Raw genomic sequence first — 16,430 nt, forward strand, 5'->3', positions numbered from 1 at the left:
CTCCGCACCACTCCGCGCCGCGCCCGGGGATGTGGGGGCCAGTCCCGGGCTCCGCGACAGCCCCGCGGCACCTGTGGTTCGGGAATCACCTCAAGTTTTGCGGGGCGTTTTTGGGAGGGGCCGGGGGCGGTGGCGGCCGAGGACTCTTGGCGCCCCCTGCGCCGCGGCGGATGCCATTGTCTGCTCCGCTCCTTGCCTGTCACCTCGCCCGGGCTTGGTCAGTGATGGAGTGTGGCCACGGGAGTGGGGGGGAGGCACCGGCGACGGCCGGACCCGAGGAACGCTGGCCCCGAGCCCGCGCCGCGGCTGAGCCCATTGTTTTTAATGCCAATCTCGAGGAATTGTGGTGCCCTGTGATTTGCGGCAAAATCAAAGCGTTGGTTTTTAACACGAGGGAAGGAATACTCGTGCCTTGCAACCGGGTTTCGTCCCATGTCAGGACGTAATTTATTTTAAGGAGAATACATTGTTTTTCGTCCTGCAAAGTGGTAGGGCTGGTACAGGACCCTGCTCCGGACAGCCTTGAGCCCATACTCTTTGCAAGCAAGCCCTCACCCTTTCCGGTCACCAAGATCTAGGAATACGAGGTCCATTCTTTTCCAAGTTCTGGTAACGGGTTTGCAGTAAATGTCCAGTTGATGCTTCACTTGCTGCCCCCTTCGAATGCCGCTATCTTCAGGACTTGCACGGGAGGCACTTTGGTATCATCTAATAATGTCCTTATATTTTGTTCCCCTGACGCATTTTAAGTGAGGTAATAAGACCATTTTAACTTTACTGAAGTTGAATTGCCACGTCATAAATTTCTAGATATCTTGTTGATACCTTTTTGGGTGGTTATAAAAAACGACGATAATTTCTTACCGAAATTTAGGGCCCATTTTTATTCTACATTGGTTCTGTAAATTTCCCCTCCCCGTGTTCAAATTCAAGATGGTGTGGTGAATCTTGAGAATCATGCTTGAATCTCACTTGCAGTAACGCTGTTAAAGGAACTTACAGTGGTTAAAAGAAAAAAGGATACCTATGTGAATTCTGGCTTTAAATTACCTTTGTAGAAACAATACTTCTGTTTGCAGTTGAGATGACCAATTGAATTACAAAAAGCTTGGCGTTAAAAATGAAACATGCAGACTAATCAACACATTTGCAGATCACAAATAAATAGATACAAATTAGTTTAAGTATAAAACACACTAGAATTCACCATCCACTCTATCTGTAGATACTATTTTTTTTAAAGTATTTCATGTAATGTTTCAATACTAAATCTTATTTAACAAGTGTAAATCTTATTGTGGCCTTTTAAACGTTTGTTTTCTTTTTCATAATACTATATTAACTCAGTTCTAGATTTTGTACATATTTAAGTTGGAATGTTTTAAAAGTAAGATGAAAACATACTTTTTTGTTAAGGAAAATTTGTAGTTATGGGATTTTTCGGTTAATATTTTGGATCATTCTGTTTTGCTTGAAATATGCCATCATAAACCGACGAGAGCATTCCAAGATATAAGCTCCTGTCTACAAGTAGTTCACCCTGGAACTAGAACAGCCTCAGGGTGAAAAATAGCAGGTCTTCCGTTTCTTTCAAAAATACCGAAACCAATTGATGTCCACCATTCTCTTTTGATGCATATAGAGAGTGCGCAATGTATAGCACAGGTAGAAAATAGTTTCTTAAATTGAAAGAGTGGTCTTTATTTTTCTTCAAAAATTTCACTTCAGCTTATTACAAATTTTTCTTTTTTCTCTTGCACACTCACCTCCAAACTTAACGTGGAACAGGGTGGGATTGGAAGGTTTGCATCTAGAGAAGATCTGTCCAAAAGAATTTCTTGCTATTTTAATTGGCATAGAAATATTGATGGCCAGTAATCATTTGTCATTTAAATGCCCCATCCCCCAAAGCTTCTCTGTGAAACACATAATCTTAACTTTATTGATTCAAAGTATTACATGTAATCTTGATTTTATTTATCTTAACAGATGCAGTTTATGTTGCTTTTTAGTCGTCAGGGAAAGCTTCGACTGCAAAAATGGTATGTCCCACTATCAGACAAAGAGAAGAAAAAGATCACAAGAGAACTTGTTCAGACCGTTTTAGCACGGAAACCTAAAATGTGCAGCTTCCTTGAGTGGCGAGATCTGAAGATTGTTTACAAAAGGTATAATTTTTATTTGTCATAAAGGTGAAATAGAATCAAATGTTAGGTCATTTAGGAAATTGTAGACTTTTGAGTGATGACATTTATAAATAATGATTAATAAAGATTTAGATGAAATAGGTTTAAGGTAAAGCTTTGTGTTTTTAAAATAACTGGTGTTTTCACTGGTAATTACTGAGGCTGGAATGATAAAGGCAGGGAAATCATTTGAAAACTAGTTATATAATTGAAGGCATAAATGATTATTCATGCTTAATCATCTTTATAGAAGAGTTTAATGAATTCATTTCATTGCAGGGGAAAGTAGGGTCAGTATTTTAAATTGTGTGAGTAATTATCTGAATTTAGACAAGTATAGTCTAATCCTTTTTCCCCGAAAATCTATAAAGCAGTGACTAATATTTGTCATGCCTTTTATCTGATTTTTGGAATCTTACGTATAAATACCTTGAATATGTAGACTATTTCAATCACATAGATGTTTTAAAAACTTTGTGCCTGTAAGAGATCTGTTTGTGAGTAGTGTTTATTAACTTTAAGTACCCTTGTTGCTATGGTGGGGGTGCAGTTAAATATGACAGATAATTTTGCCAAGAACAGATTTTTTAAAATTTTGATGTTACAAAATTACTCATAGATTGGCTTTTAACACTGAAAATTTTTTCAGTGCTATACATCTTTATTTTATAAATATCTGAATCCCTGAATACCCTAAAATAAATTTCTCAAGATTGTTCTAAGTAGGCTAAAAGAAATAAACTTTCTTCTTTTACAGAACATTTTTTGAGGGGACATTTACTTCATTCCCCATTTGCTTCTTTTTGAATTATTTACTGAAGTTAAGATAAGAGCATTTCTGCATATAAAAAGTTCTCTTGTGTGGGGAATATGCATGGAAGTAACAGTATGGGATAAAATGAGTGTGGGCGAGAAGTCTGGATTTCTTCTAGGCTTCCATTTATTGCACTCCAGATACGGGTTGGATATTTTGTCAGGGAGATGGCTGGGAAGAAATGGAGATTACAAGACATTGAGAGTTTCTTAAATATTGAGGACGCCTCTTTATTATTGAATGATCTTTGGTGATTTAGTATCTTTGGGTGATTTTGTATCCAGTGTTTGGTTTGGTCTTATTAAAGATCATAGAAAAATCATATCATTTGAGAGGTGAGAGATGTTTTACAGTTATCTAGTCAGGTGATTTTGTTTTGTTTTGTTTCGTTTTAAGCTTTTTGCCCCATGGGTAGAACCTTAAATAAAATGACTGGAAATGAGGCTGCTCCATGTGAAATCAGAAATGAGGATCCTGTATCCTGGCTCACTTGGCCTTTACCCCTCTGCACAGGAGACAGTTCCTGAGTTTAAAAACTGCCGTTGTTGATCAGACTTCAATTTTTTAATGAATGCGAATTTGGGAGAGGTGACTTATCTAGGGCCATATGCCAGTTGGTGATTGACCTGGGGCGGCAACTCAGATCTTAAGCTTGGAGGCAAAGATTTTAAACAGGGCTGGAAAAAGATCAGGTTTACATATCTTAAAAGACTGAACTGGGACAATGGATGAGGGCAGGAGGGGCTGAGACTGGCACCTGCAGAATCAGTAGGAGACTATTTGAGATCCTGAACCCAGGCGCTGGAAAGGAGGGCTATTACTAAATAGCCATTATCAAATAGGTAGGTTTGATAAGACTTGGTCACCTCTAGAAGTGGGAAGAACATGGGAGGCGGAGGCAGGAGAATCGCTTGAGCCCAGGAGTTAAAGCCCAGCCCTGGCAACTTAGTGAGACCCCGCCATTTCTACAATAAAAACAAACAAACAAACAAACAAAAATGTTAGCTGGGCATGGTGGCATGCACCTGTAGTCCTAGCTGCTCTGGAGGCTGAGGTGGGAGGATTGATTATGCCTGGGAGTTCAAGGCTGCACTGAGCCCTGATTGGGCCACTGCACTCCAGCCTGGGTGACAGAGTGAGACCCTCAACAAAAACAAGAACAAAAAGTGGAGAGAGCAGCGAAGGAAAGGAAGGAGTGGTGTGATCTCCACATTTCTGGTTTGCTGATGGGGTACAAGGTGCGCTAGAGAACTCAGCTTATTTTGGGGCAAGTTGATTTGGGGATGTCTATGTGACTTTCATTAAGAGAAGCCTGATTTTCTGGTGGGATGTGGTTGGCATAGGTATGGAAGTCTGGGGAAAATAAGACAAAGTATTACATCACCAGCATTCAAGTGGCAGGCAAAGGAGGTGAAGAAGGGACCTTCAGAGTGGAATGAGAAGTTTCACCAATGCCAGATGTTGCATAAAGTTCAATGAAAGTGAGGAAGGAATCTGGTAGATTTTACAGTGAGCATTTCATATAATGCCCTTTGCCAGATCATTTTCAGTGGAATAGTGGAGATAGAACTCTCGATGTAATGGGGCGAAGTGTGAAGAGGTGGAGAAATTTAAATAGCATGTGTAGACTATTTTGGGGAGCTTAGCTGTGAAGGACAGGAGACGAGGTAGTAACCACTCATAGACATAGGAATAGGGGACAAGGTTTTTAACAAAGGTGTGAGAGGCTTAAGCTTGTTTCTAGATAGGGGAAGGAGTCCCCCGTGTGGAGGAGGAAAATACCAGCAAGGGATTCAATCCCAGGAATGGGCTGTTATGGGAAGAAAGGGAAGCACTGCTTGGTGTTCATGCAACTGTCACTCAGCCTGTCTGTCCGTGTTGAGCCACTGCTTTTTCTTTTAAAAGCTACAAAGGGTATCCAACCCAACTCTGATACTTATATCAAGCACCTTTAAATAAAAGGTGGACTTAAAAAAATAACAGCTTTGTTGAGATATCAGTCATATACAAAAGGTGGAATTTATCAGCTCTTTCTCTATATGTTCCCCCTTCCATTTCATACTGAAAACCTCATCTGCTCCACCACTTATGGACATTTTTTTTGTGGTATAAACAGGTGATTTGTTTTCCCTACTGCTGGAAGCGAAGAGCTTTTTAAGCAAGAGAATTACTGCTTAGCTCCTGAGAAATTTTGGACTGGGACTTTTGCTGTTCGTTTTTGTTAAATTATCTCATCTACATTCTTCATCCTGAGTATTTGGCATACAAATTCCCCCTTTTGAGGGAGGAATGATGGATAAGAATAATTAATATTAGCTGAAAAGACAGACTGAAAATCTGGGGACTTAAGTCCTGTTCCCTTTGTAACATTAGCTAGTTTTATGACTTTAAACAAGTCACTTTGTTTCCTTATCTCTAAAATAAATGTTCTTGAGGATCCCTTCAAGACAGAATACTATGCTTTTTTGATTCCTGTTTTGTGTAGCATTTTGTGGAAGAGTCACTGGATTAAGGTCTTTTAAAATTAATTTAAAAACATATATATCTCCAAATTACTAGCTTGAGAATTTGTTAAAGAATAATTATTGATTTTCTTTACTAACAGAAGAATTTTTAATGACATACCAGTGAGTATTGAGAACACTTTAGCTACAGTCACCCACAGTCAGCTGATATTTAGCTGATATTTAGCTGACTGCGGAGAAGTCATGTGTTTTGAATATAAGAATAGGCACTTTCAGATGTTCTCTGAGTGCCAGTAATTAGAGTAAGCCTTAATCCACTGTGCTAAAAATAACCAAACATACCTTTCTTCTTACTAGTCTATTATTAATTTTACTTCAGATTTAGACTTACAAATAGGCACTAAGAGAACAAAATGAGCTCATTATTGAATTTTTAAAAACCATTTGGTCCTAAATATAGGAAGTATACTTCAGGTTCTCTTGGTAATCTTTTACTAAATCAGGATGACATTTTTTATTTCTCTCCTCTTCAAAGCTCTTAAAATATTGTTTTGAGCATATTTTAATTTTTGCCAGGTATGGGATTACTTTAATGCAATTGCTGGCTATAGTTTTTAATGTAAAACTTGGGCTCTAGAGTCAAATTGCAGTTCCTAGGCAGGTTACTCAAACCTGGGTCTCTTATCAATGCAAGTAATAATGGTATCTCATGGATATGGTTGTTGTGAGGATTAGAATGGTAAAATATGCAAAAGCCTTAGCTAACATTTAGTGTCCCATGTAGGGTGAGGATTCAGTGAATGGTACTTAATTATTATGCTTCTGTTTTTTCTTTCCCTAAGCTTTCTGGAAAGAGGTACATTATTATCCTGATAGCTATCTGTTCACCTACACCAAAAGAATTCATTAATTTGATTATTCTTTTTCCATTCTGAGTGAAAGTAAACATTACTGGCTGGGGCTTAGACACATCGTTCCTGATGATTTTTAAATTAATGCTTCCAAGTGATTCATGCAGTTTAGGACCTTTGACTAGTGTTTAAGTGCTTTTTATTTGTAAGGAAAGAGACAGTACTGTGGATAAGGAGCGAGGATGGTAAGAGCATTAGATTGTTTAATAGTAGCATGAGGAAATCTTAAATAAGAGTAAAAGGAATTTTACTTGAAATTGTTAGTAAACTTTGTATAATAAATTATTTAGCATTCTGTTCCTATCAGCTAGTCATATCTGGTTTTTAATCTGCCATTTTTATGTCAGTCCCTTTAATCTTTAGTTTTCTTAAATCAGGGAATCTAATGTATCATTTATCAGTTTCCCCAAATTCAAAGTTCTATTTAATGAGCACGGGTTAGGGAGGATGGAGAGTTGGAATACTCCATTCTCTTTTAAATAGATAGACAAAAACAGAGTAGTGATGGGAAAGAGAGGGAGCACTTTGTTAAAGTTGGCATTGATGCCCTGTTTTGTCTTCCGTGACTTATTCCCTTCACGATGATGATAAATGAACACATGTGAATACCTTCTCTCAATAAGACTGCAGGAGCCCCACCGTTTTAAATAACTTACTGAGTGTGGAAGACACGTAGAGTAGACATGCACAAAGTCATGATAAATATGCCAAGTGAGTTTGTATGATACAGTGGAAAAAGGCCTGGAGTTAAGGTCAAAAGATCAGGTCTCTTATCCCACTGCTAGCACTTGTAGGCGCTCTACTCTTAAGCCTCATTTTTTTTTTTTTTTGGTCTTTTTTTAATCTGTAATCAAGGATGAAAGATAGTACTTGCTGTTGAAAACATCAAATAAGATGAAATGTTTTAATAATGAAATTAATGCTGTTGTGCGAATACTAGTTATTTTCATACTAAGGAGCAAGAATTCATTGAGACTCAAAACAGGTTGTTCGTGTTATTCTGTATACAGTATTATTTTACATTAATGCTATGAGCAGTAACTGCCCATTGTGTTTTCTAAAAATCAATTAAGTGATCTTCAGTGAAAATTATAATCTCCACTGAGATATTCTATGTTTAGCCTATCTTAGGTTTTTATTTTCTTTCTTTTCAAAAGGCTTAAGTACATGTAAACCATTTTAAAATGCCCTTTTAATCCTCCTCAAAGGACTTGCTGTGCCTCAAGGTTGAAGTTTTGCTTCCTTGGATCAAGCATCACCTGATTCCGTATGCTAGAATCCTAATTTGAAGGAAAATATACGTTTCCCAACCTTATTCCCTCTTCTAGGGTAAATAAACTACACATCAGTTCAACAGCGTAGAACTTGGTAAATTTGAGGACAGGTCTCTGTTTCCCTTAAGTGATAGGAACTTTCTGTTCTCTTTCTCTAACTTCTGTAATAACGTGGAGCTGTTGTTCTTTTCGTGTGGTTTATTCCACAATCCTAGAAACCTTTTTAAAAACAATTGTATGCTGTTAGAAGTCAAGAGCATAGTTACCCTTGGGGATGGGAGGTTGTGACTGGGAGAGGGTAGCAGAGGAGTTTCAGGGTTCACTGGTGTTCAGCTTCTTGATCTGGGTACTGGTATATAGTTGAGTTCACTTTGAAAATTTATTGAGCTTGTAGGACTTAAGGTCTTCTCTGTGTGTATATTATACATATTCCAATAAAATATCCCAAAATATTGACCTCATCTTGACATTATCTTCAACAAGTCCTCCTTCAGTTGAAAGCTTTTGTTTTCTTCTCTGTACTTATAGTTTGAATTAATCTGTTATATATTTTGTTTTAATTAAGTAAACTTAGAAAAAACCTGGGTCTGCTGTGTTTTAAAATGTTTATAGAAAAGAACCTGAAAGGAAGAAGGGCAAAATCACTTATTCTTTCTAAGTGGTATGATTATTTTGTTTTTTTCTTTTTGCTTGCCTATGCTTTTCAAAATTTCTCTTATGCATTTATTACTTTTGTAGTGTACGAGAAAAATCTGTACTGTTGTGAAAGAAGAAATAAACTGTATAAACTTGGGGACTTTCATAATAGGATATGAAAATATATTTAGAAAACATGATTACAGGGTAACAGTTTTTTTCACATTTGTGCTTCGTTACAGATATGCTAGTCTGTATTTTTGCTGTGCTATTGAGGATCAGGACAATGAACTAATTACCCTGGAAATAATTCATCGTTATGTGGAATTACTTGACAAGTATTTCGGCAGTGTGAGTAGTATTTTATTTTAGGAATTGAATGCCATAGTATTTTTTGGAACCTTTTCTCTAACAAGTTTATTATTTGGTTGTCTTGGGGATTCTAACCGCAGGAGAGGGTGGGAATGACTATTTCTTGTCAGTGGGCCTGGTCAGTTCCTAACTTTCAGAATTGCTGGCCCTGCAGACGTAACTCATTTAATTAAGATGGTGAGGATGAGGTTTAAAATAGTGAAATATAAACAAGTCCAACGACAAACATTAATATCCTGTAAGTGCTTAGTATAGAATTTAGATTTGGTTAGCAGTTCTGATCATGTTACCCAGGAAATATATGTTTAAAGATCAGTTTTTATTACTAGAAATTATTAAGTTGCCCACATTGGGAACATGCAGAGCCCAATCTTATTTAGCTGGTAGGAATATGTTTTCAAGTACTTGAGATTTGGAAATTAAGCTTACTTAAACCGGTGATACTTAGTCATATTTAGAAAGAGTTAAGACTGATTCACTCTGATTCGATTTTATTCACTACCTGGTAGTGAATAAGCATCTTCTGCTTCTGCAAGTTTTAACAATTTTTTCTTTTCTTTTTTTTTTTCCTTTTCAGGTCTGTGAACTAGATATCATCTTTAATTTTGAGAAGGCTTATTTTATTTTGGATGAGTTTCTTTTGGGAGGGGAAGTTCAGGAAACATCGAAGAAAAATGTCCTTAAAGCAATTGAGCAGGCCGATCTACTGCAGGAGGTAAGCTACTTGTTCTCTTCACTAGGCACTAGCATGTTTTGCTCTTGCTGGGGAAGTCTCAGTCATCATTCTTACAGTTTCAGAAATTACTCTGAAGCATGCTTGGCATGTAGTGTCCATCCATTTGCAGTTTATTGACTGGAATATGTGTCAGTCACGTCAACTCAGTTATCTATGGATGGATGGTTCAGTTTGGAGATGGTCTATCGGTCAGGCCTCTTCCCGATGGCCCTTTTTGGACCCTAAAACACTGGAGTCTAAACCTTTAGAGGACAGACTACTTGAAGAAGGGAAAAGATTGGCTGAAAGTAGCAGTAGGTTGAGAACTCTCCATCTATTGCTTCAAATTGTTTAAGATAACCCCCTTTTTCATTAGTGTAGATAATCAGGAGTTGACTGTGAGATTATGACATTTAATTCCAAATTGGCTCATATTTTTACCTCATGTCCATTAAATGCAAAAGTAGCCAAGCAAATGATAGTGTTTTCTAATTATACTTTTTGTAGAAACTTCTAGTTTTTTTTGCGTTAGCAAAACTAAACAGTGTTTGCCTTTCTCTTTGTTCTTCTTAAATAACAAACCATGTTCTGTCAAACTGCATTTTTGTCTTACCTCCATATCCCCAGATGTGTAACTCCCTTTTCTTTCTAATTACCATAGTCATCTTGGGTTAATCGTGCAGTTGATGCTGATGTACCTTCTATTTCTGAAGCTTAACATTTCATAGATAAGACTACCTTTTTCTAAAAACTTACCGATACCTTAATTCAGATACCAAATTGAATTATGCTTTAGAGCTAATTGTGATTTTTATCATATGGAAAGCTTACAGCATGAGAAGTGATTAGTAAATGCTGAAAAATGAAATGTGTTTTCACTAAAGTAGTTGTTAAGTGTGTGTGTGCATGTATATAAAAGTCTTGGGCTGGGCGCGGTGGCTCAACCCTGTAATCCCAGCACTTTGGGAGGCCGAGACGGGAGGATCACGAGGTCAGGAGATCGAGACCATCCTGGTCTACATGGTGAAACCCTGTCTCTACTAAAAATACAAAAAACTAGCCGGGCGAGATGGCGGGCGCCTGTAGTCCCAGCTACTCGGGAGGCTGAGGCAGGAGAATGGCGTAAACCCGGGAGGCGGAGATTGCAGTGAGCCGAGATCGCGCCACTGCACTCCAGCCTGGGCGACAGAGCGAGACTCTGTCTCAAAAAAAAAAAAAAAAAAAGTCTTGACTATTTTTGGCTCACTGGTTCATTTTCCAGAAGCATTGAAAATATGGTTTTGTATTTCCAGTTTATTTTAGTCCCTTCTTTGTTACATACTTGTTTATCAGTTTGTTCTTGTCTTTTTTTAGTCACCAAAGGAGACTTTAAGTCCCATTTTTTAGCCTTGGATGCATTCAGTTTTAAGGGAATGAAATAAGGGGAGAAGAGTAACTTACTTTCTCCATTTTAACTTCTTAACTCTTGGACTCTGTGAGGAAGGGAAAGCTATTTGAGAATCTCACTGCATCAGTCACTGACTAGGACAGTTGTGGGGATTACTTGAAGCTGAGATAACATCATCTGAATAGACATCTACTAAATGTCAGACAATGCATTGTACACTTAATGATCTTGTAGTTATCAGAAGAGTGGTTAAGGTGCCTGCAAAGGTGAAGTATTAGATTGGCAACCCTCATGCCATCTACTCTTCAGTAGTGAAATGAACACAGACCCTTTGCCTTGTGTGTACAGTTTGCGACAGTGGTTTACCAATTGATTGAAAATGTTATTTTAGAGGTTTGTTTTTAATATTAGGTGTGCTGACTATAAGCATATACTCTACTATTGTAAAATTGGTTTTTAAAGTTAGTATCTCCTTATTTTGCTGTTCACTTATCAGACTTTTTTAAAAATTAGGTCAAAACCAGGATTAGAAATTGGGAATTTTTCATATATATCTTCCCTTGATTACGTTCATATTTTGTCACAGATCTGTATTCTGCTCTGTCAGAACATGGCATTTCTTCCAAGTTTTTCCATCATTTTCTGATTAATTACATTTGCTTTAAAATGTATTTAAAGTTATTGAAGTTCAACTTTTAATTTTAATATTTTTCCTGGAGAGTAAATTTTTGTTTGTTTGTTTGTTTAAGATGGAGTTTCGCTCTTGTTGCCCAGGCTGGAGTGCAATGGCACGATCTTGGCTCACTGCAACCTCTGCCTCCTGGGCTCAAGCGATTCTCCTGCCTCAGCCTCCCGAGTAACTGGGGTTACAGGCTTGCACCACCATGCCTGGCTAATTTCGTACTTTTAGTAGAGACAGGGTTTCACCATGTTGGTCAGGCTGGTCTCGAACTCCTGACCTCAAGTGATCCGTCCCCTTTGGCCTCCCAAATGCTGGGATTAAAGGCATGAGCCACTGTGCCCGGCTGTGCCTAGATTTTTAAATGCTACTGGGAAATTGCTGTAGACCTTAGAATATGACAGCAATGTTAAGTTTACCATAGAGCATATATTTAGTATTTAACATACTAGAGGATAAAAACATTATTGCAGATCCATATTTATTTGTGTGTGTATATGTACATATGTATATATATTTCCCTATGGGAGTATTTTAATAGTTAATGTTGTCCTTCTGTTTGAAGTACTATTTTTATGTCTTTTTTTCTTTTTTTGAGTTGGAGTTTCGCTTATCACCCAGGCTGGAGTGCAGTGGTGCAATTTCGGCTCACTGCAACCTCCGCCTCCTGGGTTCAAGCAATCCTCCTGCCTCAGCCTCGCAAGTAGCTGGGACTACAGGTGCACACCACCATGCCCAGCTAATTTTTGTATTTTTAATAGAGACAGGGTTTCACCATGTTGGCCAGGCTGGTCTCAAACTCCTGAAAGGTGATCCACCCACCTCGGCCTCCCAAAGTGCTGGGATTACAGGCGTGAGCCACCGTGTGCGGCCTATTTTTATGTCTTTAATTGGAGAAAGTAAGTGTAGAGAGAAAAGCATAGGATGACTATGGTTGGTCCCATGTAAAATTTTCCTTACCCCCTTGTAACCTTTGTTTAAGATAAAGAAATGACTACTGTTAATTACAGTTCCCTTGTCTTTAGAAGAAAGCTGTGGTCCTACTTCTGTGACTACTTTTACATTGCTTTGTACACAAACGAAACTGAGTACTACATTGAGACATTGTCTATTTAGCAGTCTGAGTGAACCATTTTTCTTAGCCATGTAGGTCTTGGGGAAGCAGTAGGTGGTGGTCCATTCTGAATTTAGAGTGAGAATACATTGTAGGTTAAGGCCATTATGAAGCCAAGCTCAAGTCTGTGTGGAGCAGTAAGGCTTCAGGTTATTCTGTTCTCTTAATCAACATACTCTGAAAAGAAATGCAGGAATGACAAGATGCATGTTTCCTAAAAATAGATTCATTTATATTTTTGATGCATGATACAGGTTTACATCTGTGGGAGAGTATTTGAATATTATGTTCATAAAATAGCGAGTGGAATAAGAGAAAAAGCACTCCACAAACTGCTGGAAAACTTTTTGTTTTGGATACCATGACAACAAAAATAATTATGATGGTAACTAATGCTTGAGTGCTTGTATGTGAGGCCCTGGGCTCAGCAGTTTGCTTTAAGCATCCTGTGCTAATCCTCAAGACATCCTGTGAAAGGTTAGAGGTAGTCTAATGAGAAAATGGAAGCTCAGTGAGGTTCCATGACTGGTCTGAGGTCACCTGGTTAGCAACTGGCAAAACCAGGATTCTAAACCCAGATCTACTAGGCTTCACAGCTGTGTAAAATCTTAACCACTGTGTACTCCCCCCAACCCCAGTTACGTATTGTCTTGGTATATATATTTTAAATGTTCTGTTTTAGATATGAACTTCTTTGTTTCTCAGTCATATAGTGAGAAATTCATAATTCTCCTAGAGGTTTTTCTATGTGGAAAAGACAGTGCCATTTTTGACTTCTTAGACTGCAAATTTTTATTGTCCAGATTATCAGCAGTTGGAATTTTTTATTGGATATGTAGATATAAATAATACTTTTCAACCTATTTCTTGTTGGATTGATCAAAATGCTGGATTTATAACTTTTTTGGTCTTATAGTTTGGGTTATAGCATTCACTTAATCAATTTCATGAAATGATTCTGCTTCCAAAATTGTAAATATAGCTGTGAAGATCTCAATTCAGACTTACATTTGTAGTAGAGGTCCTAATTGGTTAATTTTAATCTAATTTTTCATGTATCATGATTTTTCCACCGAGTGTCAGGTCTTTTACTTGAATTGATTATTTCTAAGCACCAAAGATGACTTTGAACTTATATCTGTTGGCTTAAAGGTATATGCAAATCTCAATGATTTTGATTTTTTAAAAATTTGTGAAATATACATTTCTATCCTTAAGAATGCTTATTTTCTTCAGAAAAATTTTTTAAAAATGTCTCTTACCCAATTTGTATAAACACGTAGTTTAAGGTAGTCCTTCATTTTATAGCCAAATAGGGAAGAGGGTCAGTGGATACAGATTTTCTGTTAGCATATTACAGTCAGTAATAAAAATGTAACATTAAATGTATATTCAAATAATAGTTGCTAAAATATTAGCAGACATTGTGATTAGATAATAAAGATATCTTTTTTTATTTTACTTCATTACTTGGTAAATAAGGGATTAGTTTTGACATTTCTAGACCCAACTTCATGTTTATTCCTTTTGGTGTTTGGTTGTATGAATACATAATTAGATTTGGGGGTAAAGCCCAGAAATTGGCCCATTATCCATTTTTTAATGTTTGGCTGTCTTAACATGCCACTAGTACTAAAGTTGATTCTTAAAGTAAACATGCTGAAATTCCTAAATTGATATTCTTTGCAATACTTGGAATACTTTTCCCCACCACCTATTTTAAGCTAGATTTTTGGAGGGATAGGGTGGGGGGTGGTGATGTAGTTGGATTTGTTTAAACACACACATATATAATGAGAAAGGAAATAATAGCATGGCTTTTTTTCTGTAAAGTCAAGCACTTACCAGTTTTTCTCTGCTCCTTAATTTTATAGAGCCAGAATGAAGAATGGGGAGGTTTGTCTGAGGATATCTTATGATAAAGAGCAGTCTAAGGCTTTAGTCCCTTTGATCCCCAACTTATTTATTGGTAACTACTAAATTTACCATTTTTGTGGCATGGATAAAATGGAGTGCTATGCAAATACTGTTGCACGTGAGATGATTTCTAAGTCCTTGCTTGATCCGTGAAGATCAAATAGCTAAATACTGGGCATTTGGGCTTTAACCCTTAGCGGTTGATGCATGATGATGTTGATTAGCGCTTTGAGATGTGTCAACCTTTCTTTTTTATACTAACAGCATCATTTTGAAATTTGTGGTGTTTTTTTCTTTTGAGCTTTGTTTGCTGTTGGTATTTTTTCTCACTAATCTGTGAAATGCAAAATAAGTGAGGTACCAAAAGCAAGCATTATACTCATGAATTTGCTTTTACTTCGAGATGATCCACTTTATGAATAGATTTACTGGATTTGCAGCTGTTTATCTGCCTCATCTAGAAAGTGGTACTCTACGGAGGATTAGTGCTGCTAAAATTGATTTGTTTTAGTGCTGGGGGCTGCATGATATATCTTAGTACTATGCTATATTTTTGTGAAAGTAATAATCTGTGGGACTGCATACAAATGGAAAGGTAAGAATCTTAGGAGAAAAGTGATTTCTTTTAAAAAATGAAGCTTTTGTAACAATTATTTTAATAAGTACTTTTTGAAGTATTGAATAACATATCTTTTAATATGAAGTTTTGGATTTTTTAAAGGTCAGCTCTTGATATAATTAAGAGTATTTGGGCTGAGCCCGGTGGCCCACGCTTGTAATCCCAGCACATTGGGAGGCTGGGGCAGGTGGATCACTTGAGCCCAGAAGTTTGAGACCAGCCTGGGCAATGTGGTGAAACCCCGTGCTTACAAAAAGTTAAAAAAAAAAGACTAGCTGGGCATGATGGTGTGTGTCTATAGTCCCAGCTAATCGGGAGGCTGAGGCGGGAGGATTGATTGAGCCCAGGAGGTCCAGGCTGTAGTGAGCCATGATCATGCCACTATATACCAGCCTGGGTGGCAACAGAACTAAACCTTGCTGGAAGGAGAGGAGAGGAGAGAGAGAGAGAGGAGGAGAGGGGAGGGGAGGGGAGGGATATTTGGGTGTGCTAGTCAAACTCGAGAATATCTTAAACTGTTTTAAAAAACGAGATGCTTCCAAATATATACAATAATGTCATTTAATAGCAAAAAGCATTTTGATATAAATACTCTTAGAATTTGCTTAAATAAGACAAACTTGTGTAACTCCTTTGTAATTACTACTGTTCATGTTAAAACCTTCAAGCCTAACTCTTTCTTTTAACTTGGGTTTAAAGTTAACAAGACTATAGTCTTTTATTGCCAGTGTACTTTAGTTTTTATAGGTAAACTCAATCAGGGTTTATTGTAACAAATTCTGGATAAATGAACTTTGATTACATTAATGCTTGAAATGGAAATGCTCGAAAAGAAAGGCAGAAAGCAGGACAAATGTTGCCTTTCATTTTACATTTAATAAGAAACAATTTGGCCAGGCACGGTGGCTCAGACCTGTAATCCCAGCACTTTGGAAGGCTGAGGTGGACGGATCACTTGAGGCCAGGAGTTTGAGACCAATCTGGCCAACATGGCGAAACCCCATCTCTACAAAAAATACAAAAATTAGCTGGGCGTGGTGGCTAATTTTTGTAGTTTTTGTAGTCCCAGCTACCTGTGGGACTGAGGCACAAGAATGGCTTGAACCCGGGAAGCAGAGGCTGCAGTGAGCTGAAATCTGGCCACTGCACTCCAGCCTGGGTGACAGAGTGAGATTCTGTCTCAAAAATAAATAAATAAAATAATTTGGCCAGTGTCCTTATTCACTGGTTCTCAGGTTGTAATCATTTTGCTTTGTGTGTTTTTGAGCCTTTTTTCTTTGTATGCTTTTCAAAATTTTGAGGATTTTCCCCTTGCTATTTCTATTCTACTTTTCTTTTCTT

The 16,430-nt window shown here is 37.5% G+C and overlaps 1 protein-coding gene across 3 annotated transcripts in view; it reads left to right on the top strand.

The window, feature by feature from the left end:
• The window catches only part of AP1S2 (adaptor-related protein complex 1, sigma 2 subunit), a 56,477-nt gene that overhangs the window by 26,777 nt on the left and 13,270 nt on the right, over window positions 1–16,430 (top strand). The window contains exons 1-4 of one of the 3 annotated variants that reach the window (XM_011940253.1): window positions 638–754; window positions 1,990–2,168; window positions 8,529–8,637; window positions 9,236–10,284. In XM_011940253.1, coding sequence (XP_011795643.1) covers window positions 1,990–2,168; window positions 8,529–8,637; window positions 9,236–9,511 — 564 coding nt within the window. In that variant the 5' untranslated portion in view covers window positions 638–754 and the 3' untranslated portion in view covers window positions 9,512–10,284. Of the gene's footprint in view, window positions 1–637; window positions 755–1,989; window positions 2,169–8,528; window positions 8,638–9,235; window positions 10,285–16,430 lie in introns of those variants that run through there. The other 2 variants (XM_011940255.1, XM_011940254.1) reach the window with 2 other exon arrangements.

This window comes from Colobus angolensis, unplaced genomic scaffold (assembly GCF_000951035.1).
Source record: "Colobus angolensis palliatus isolate OR3802 unplaced genomic scaffold, Cang.pa_1.0 Scaffold188, whole genome shotgun sequence".
NCBI lineage: Eukaryota > Metazoa > Chordata > Mammalia > Primates > Cercopithecidae > Colobus > Colobus angolensis.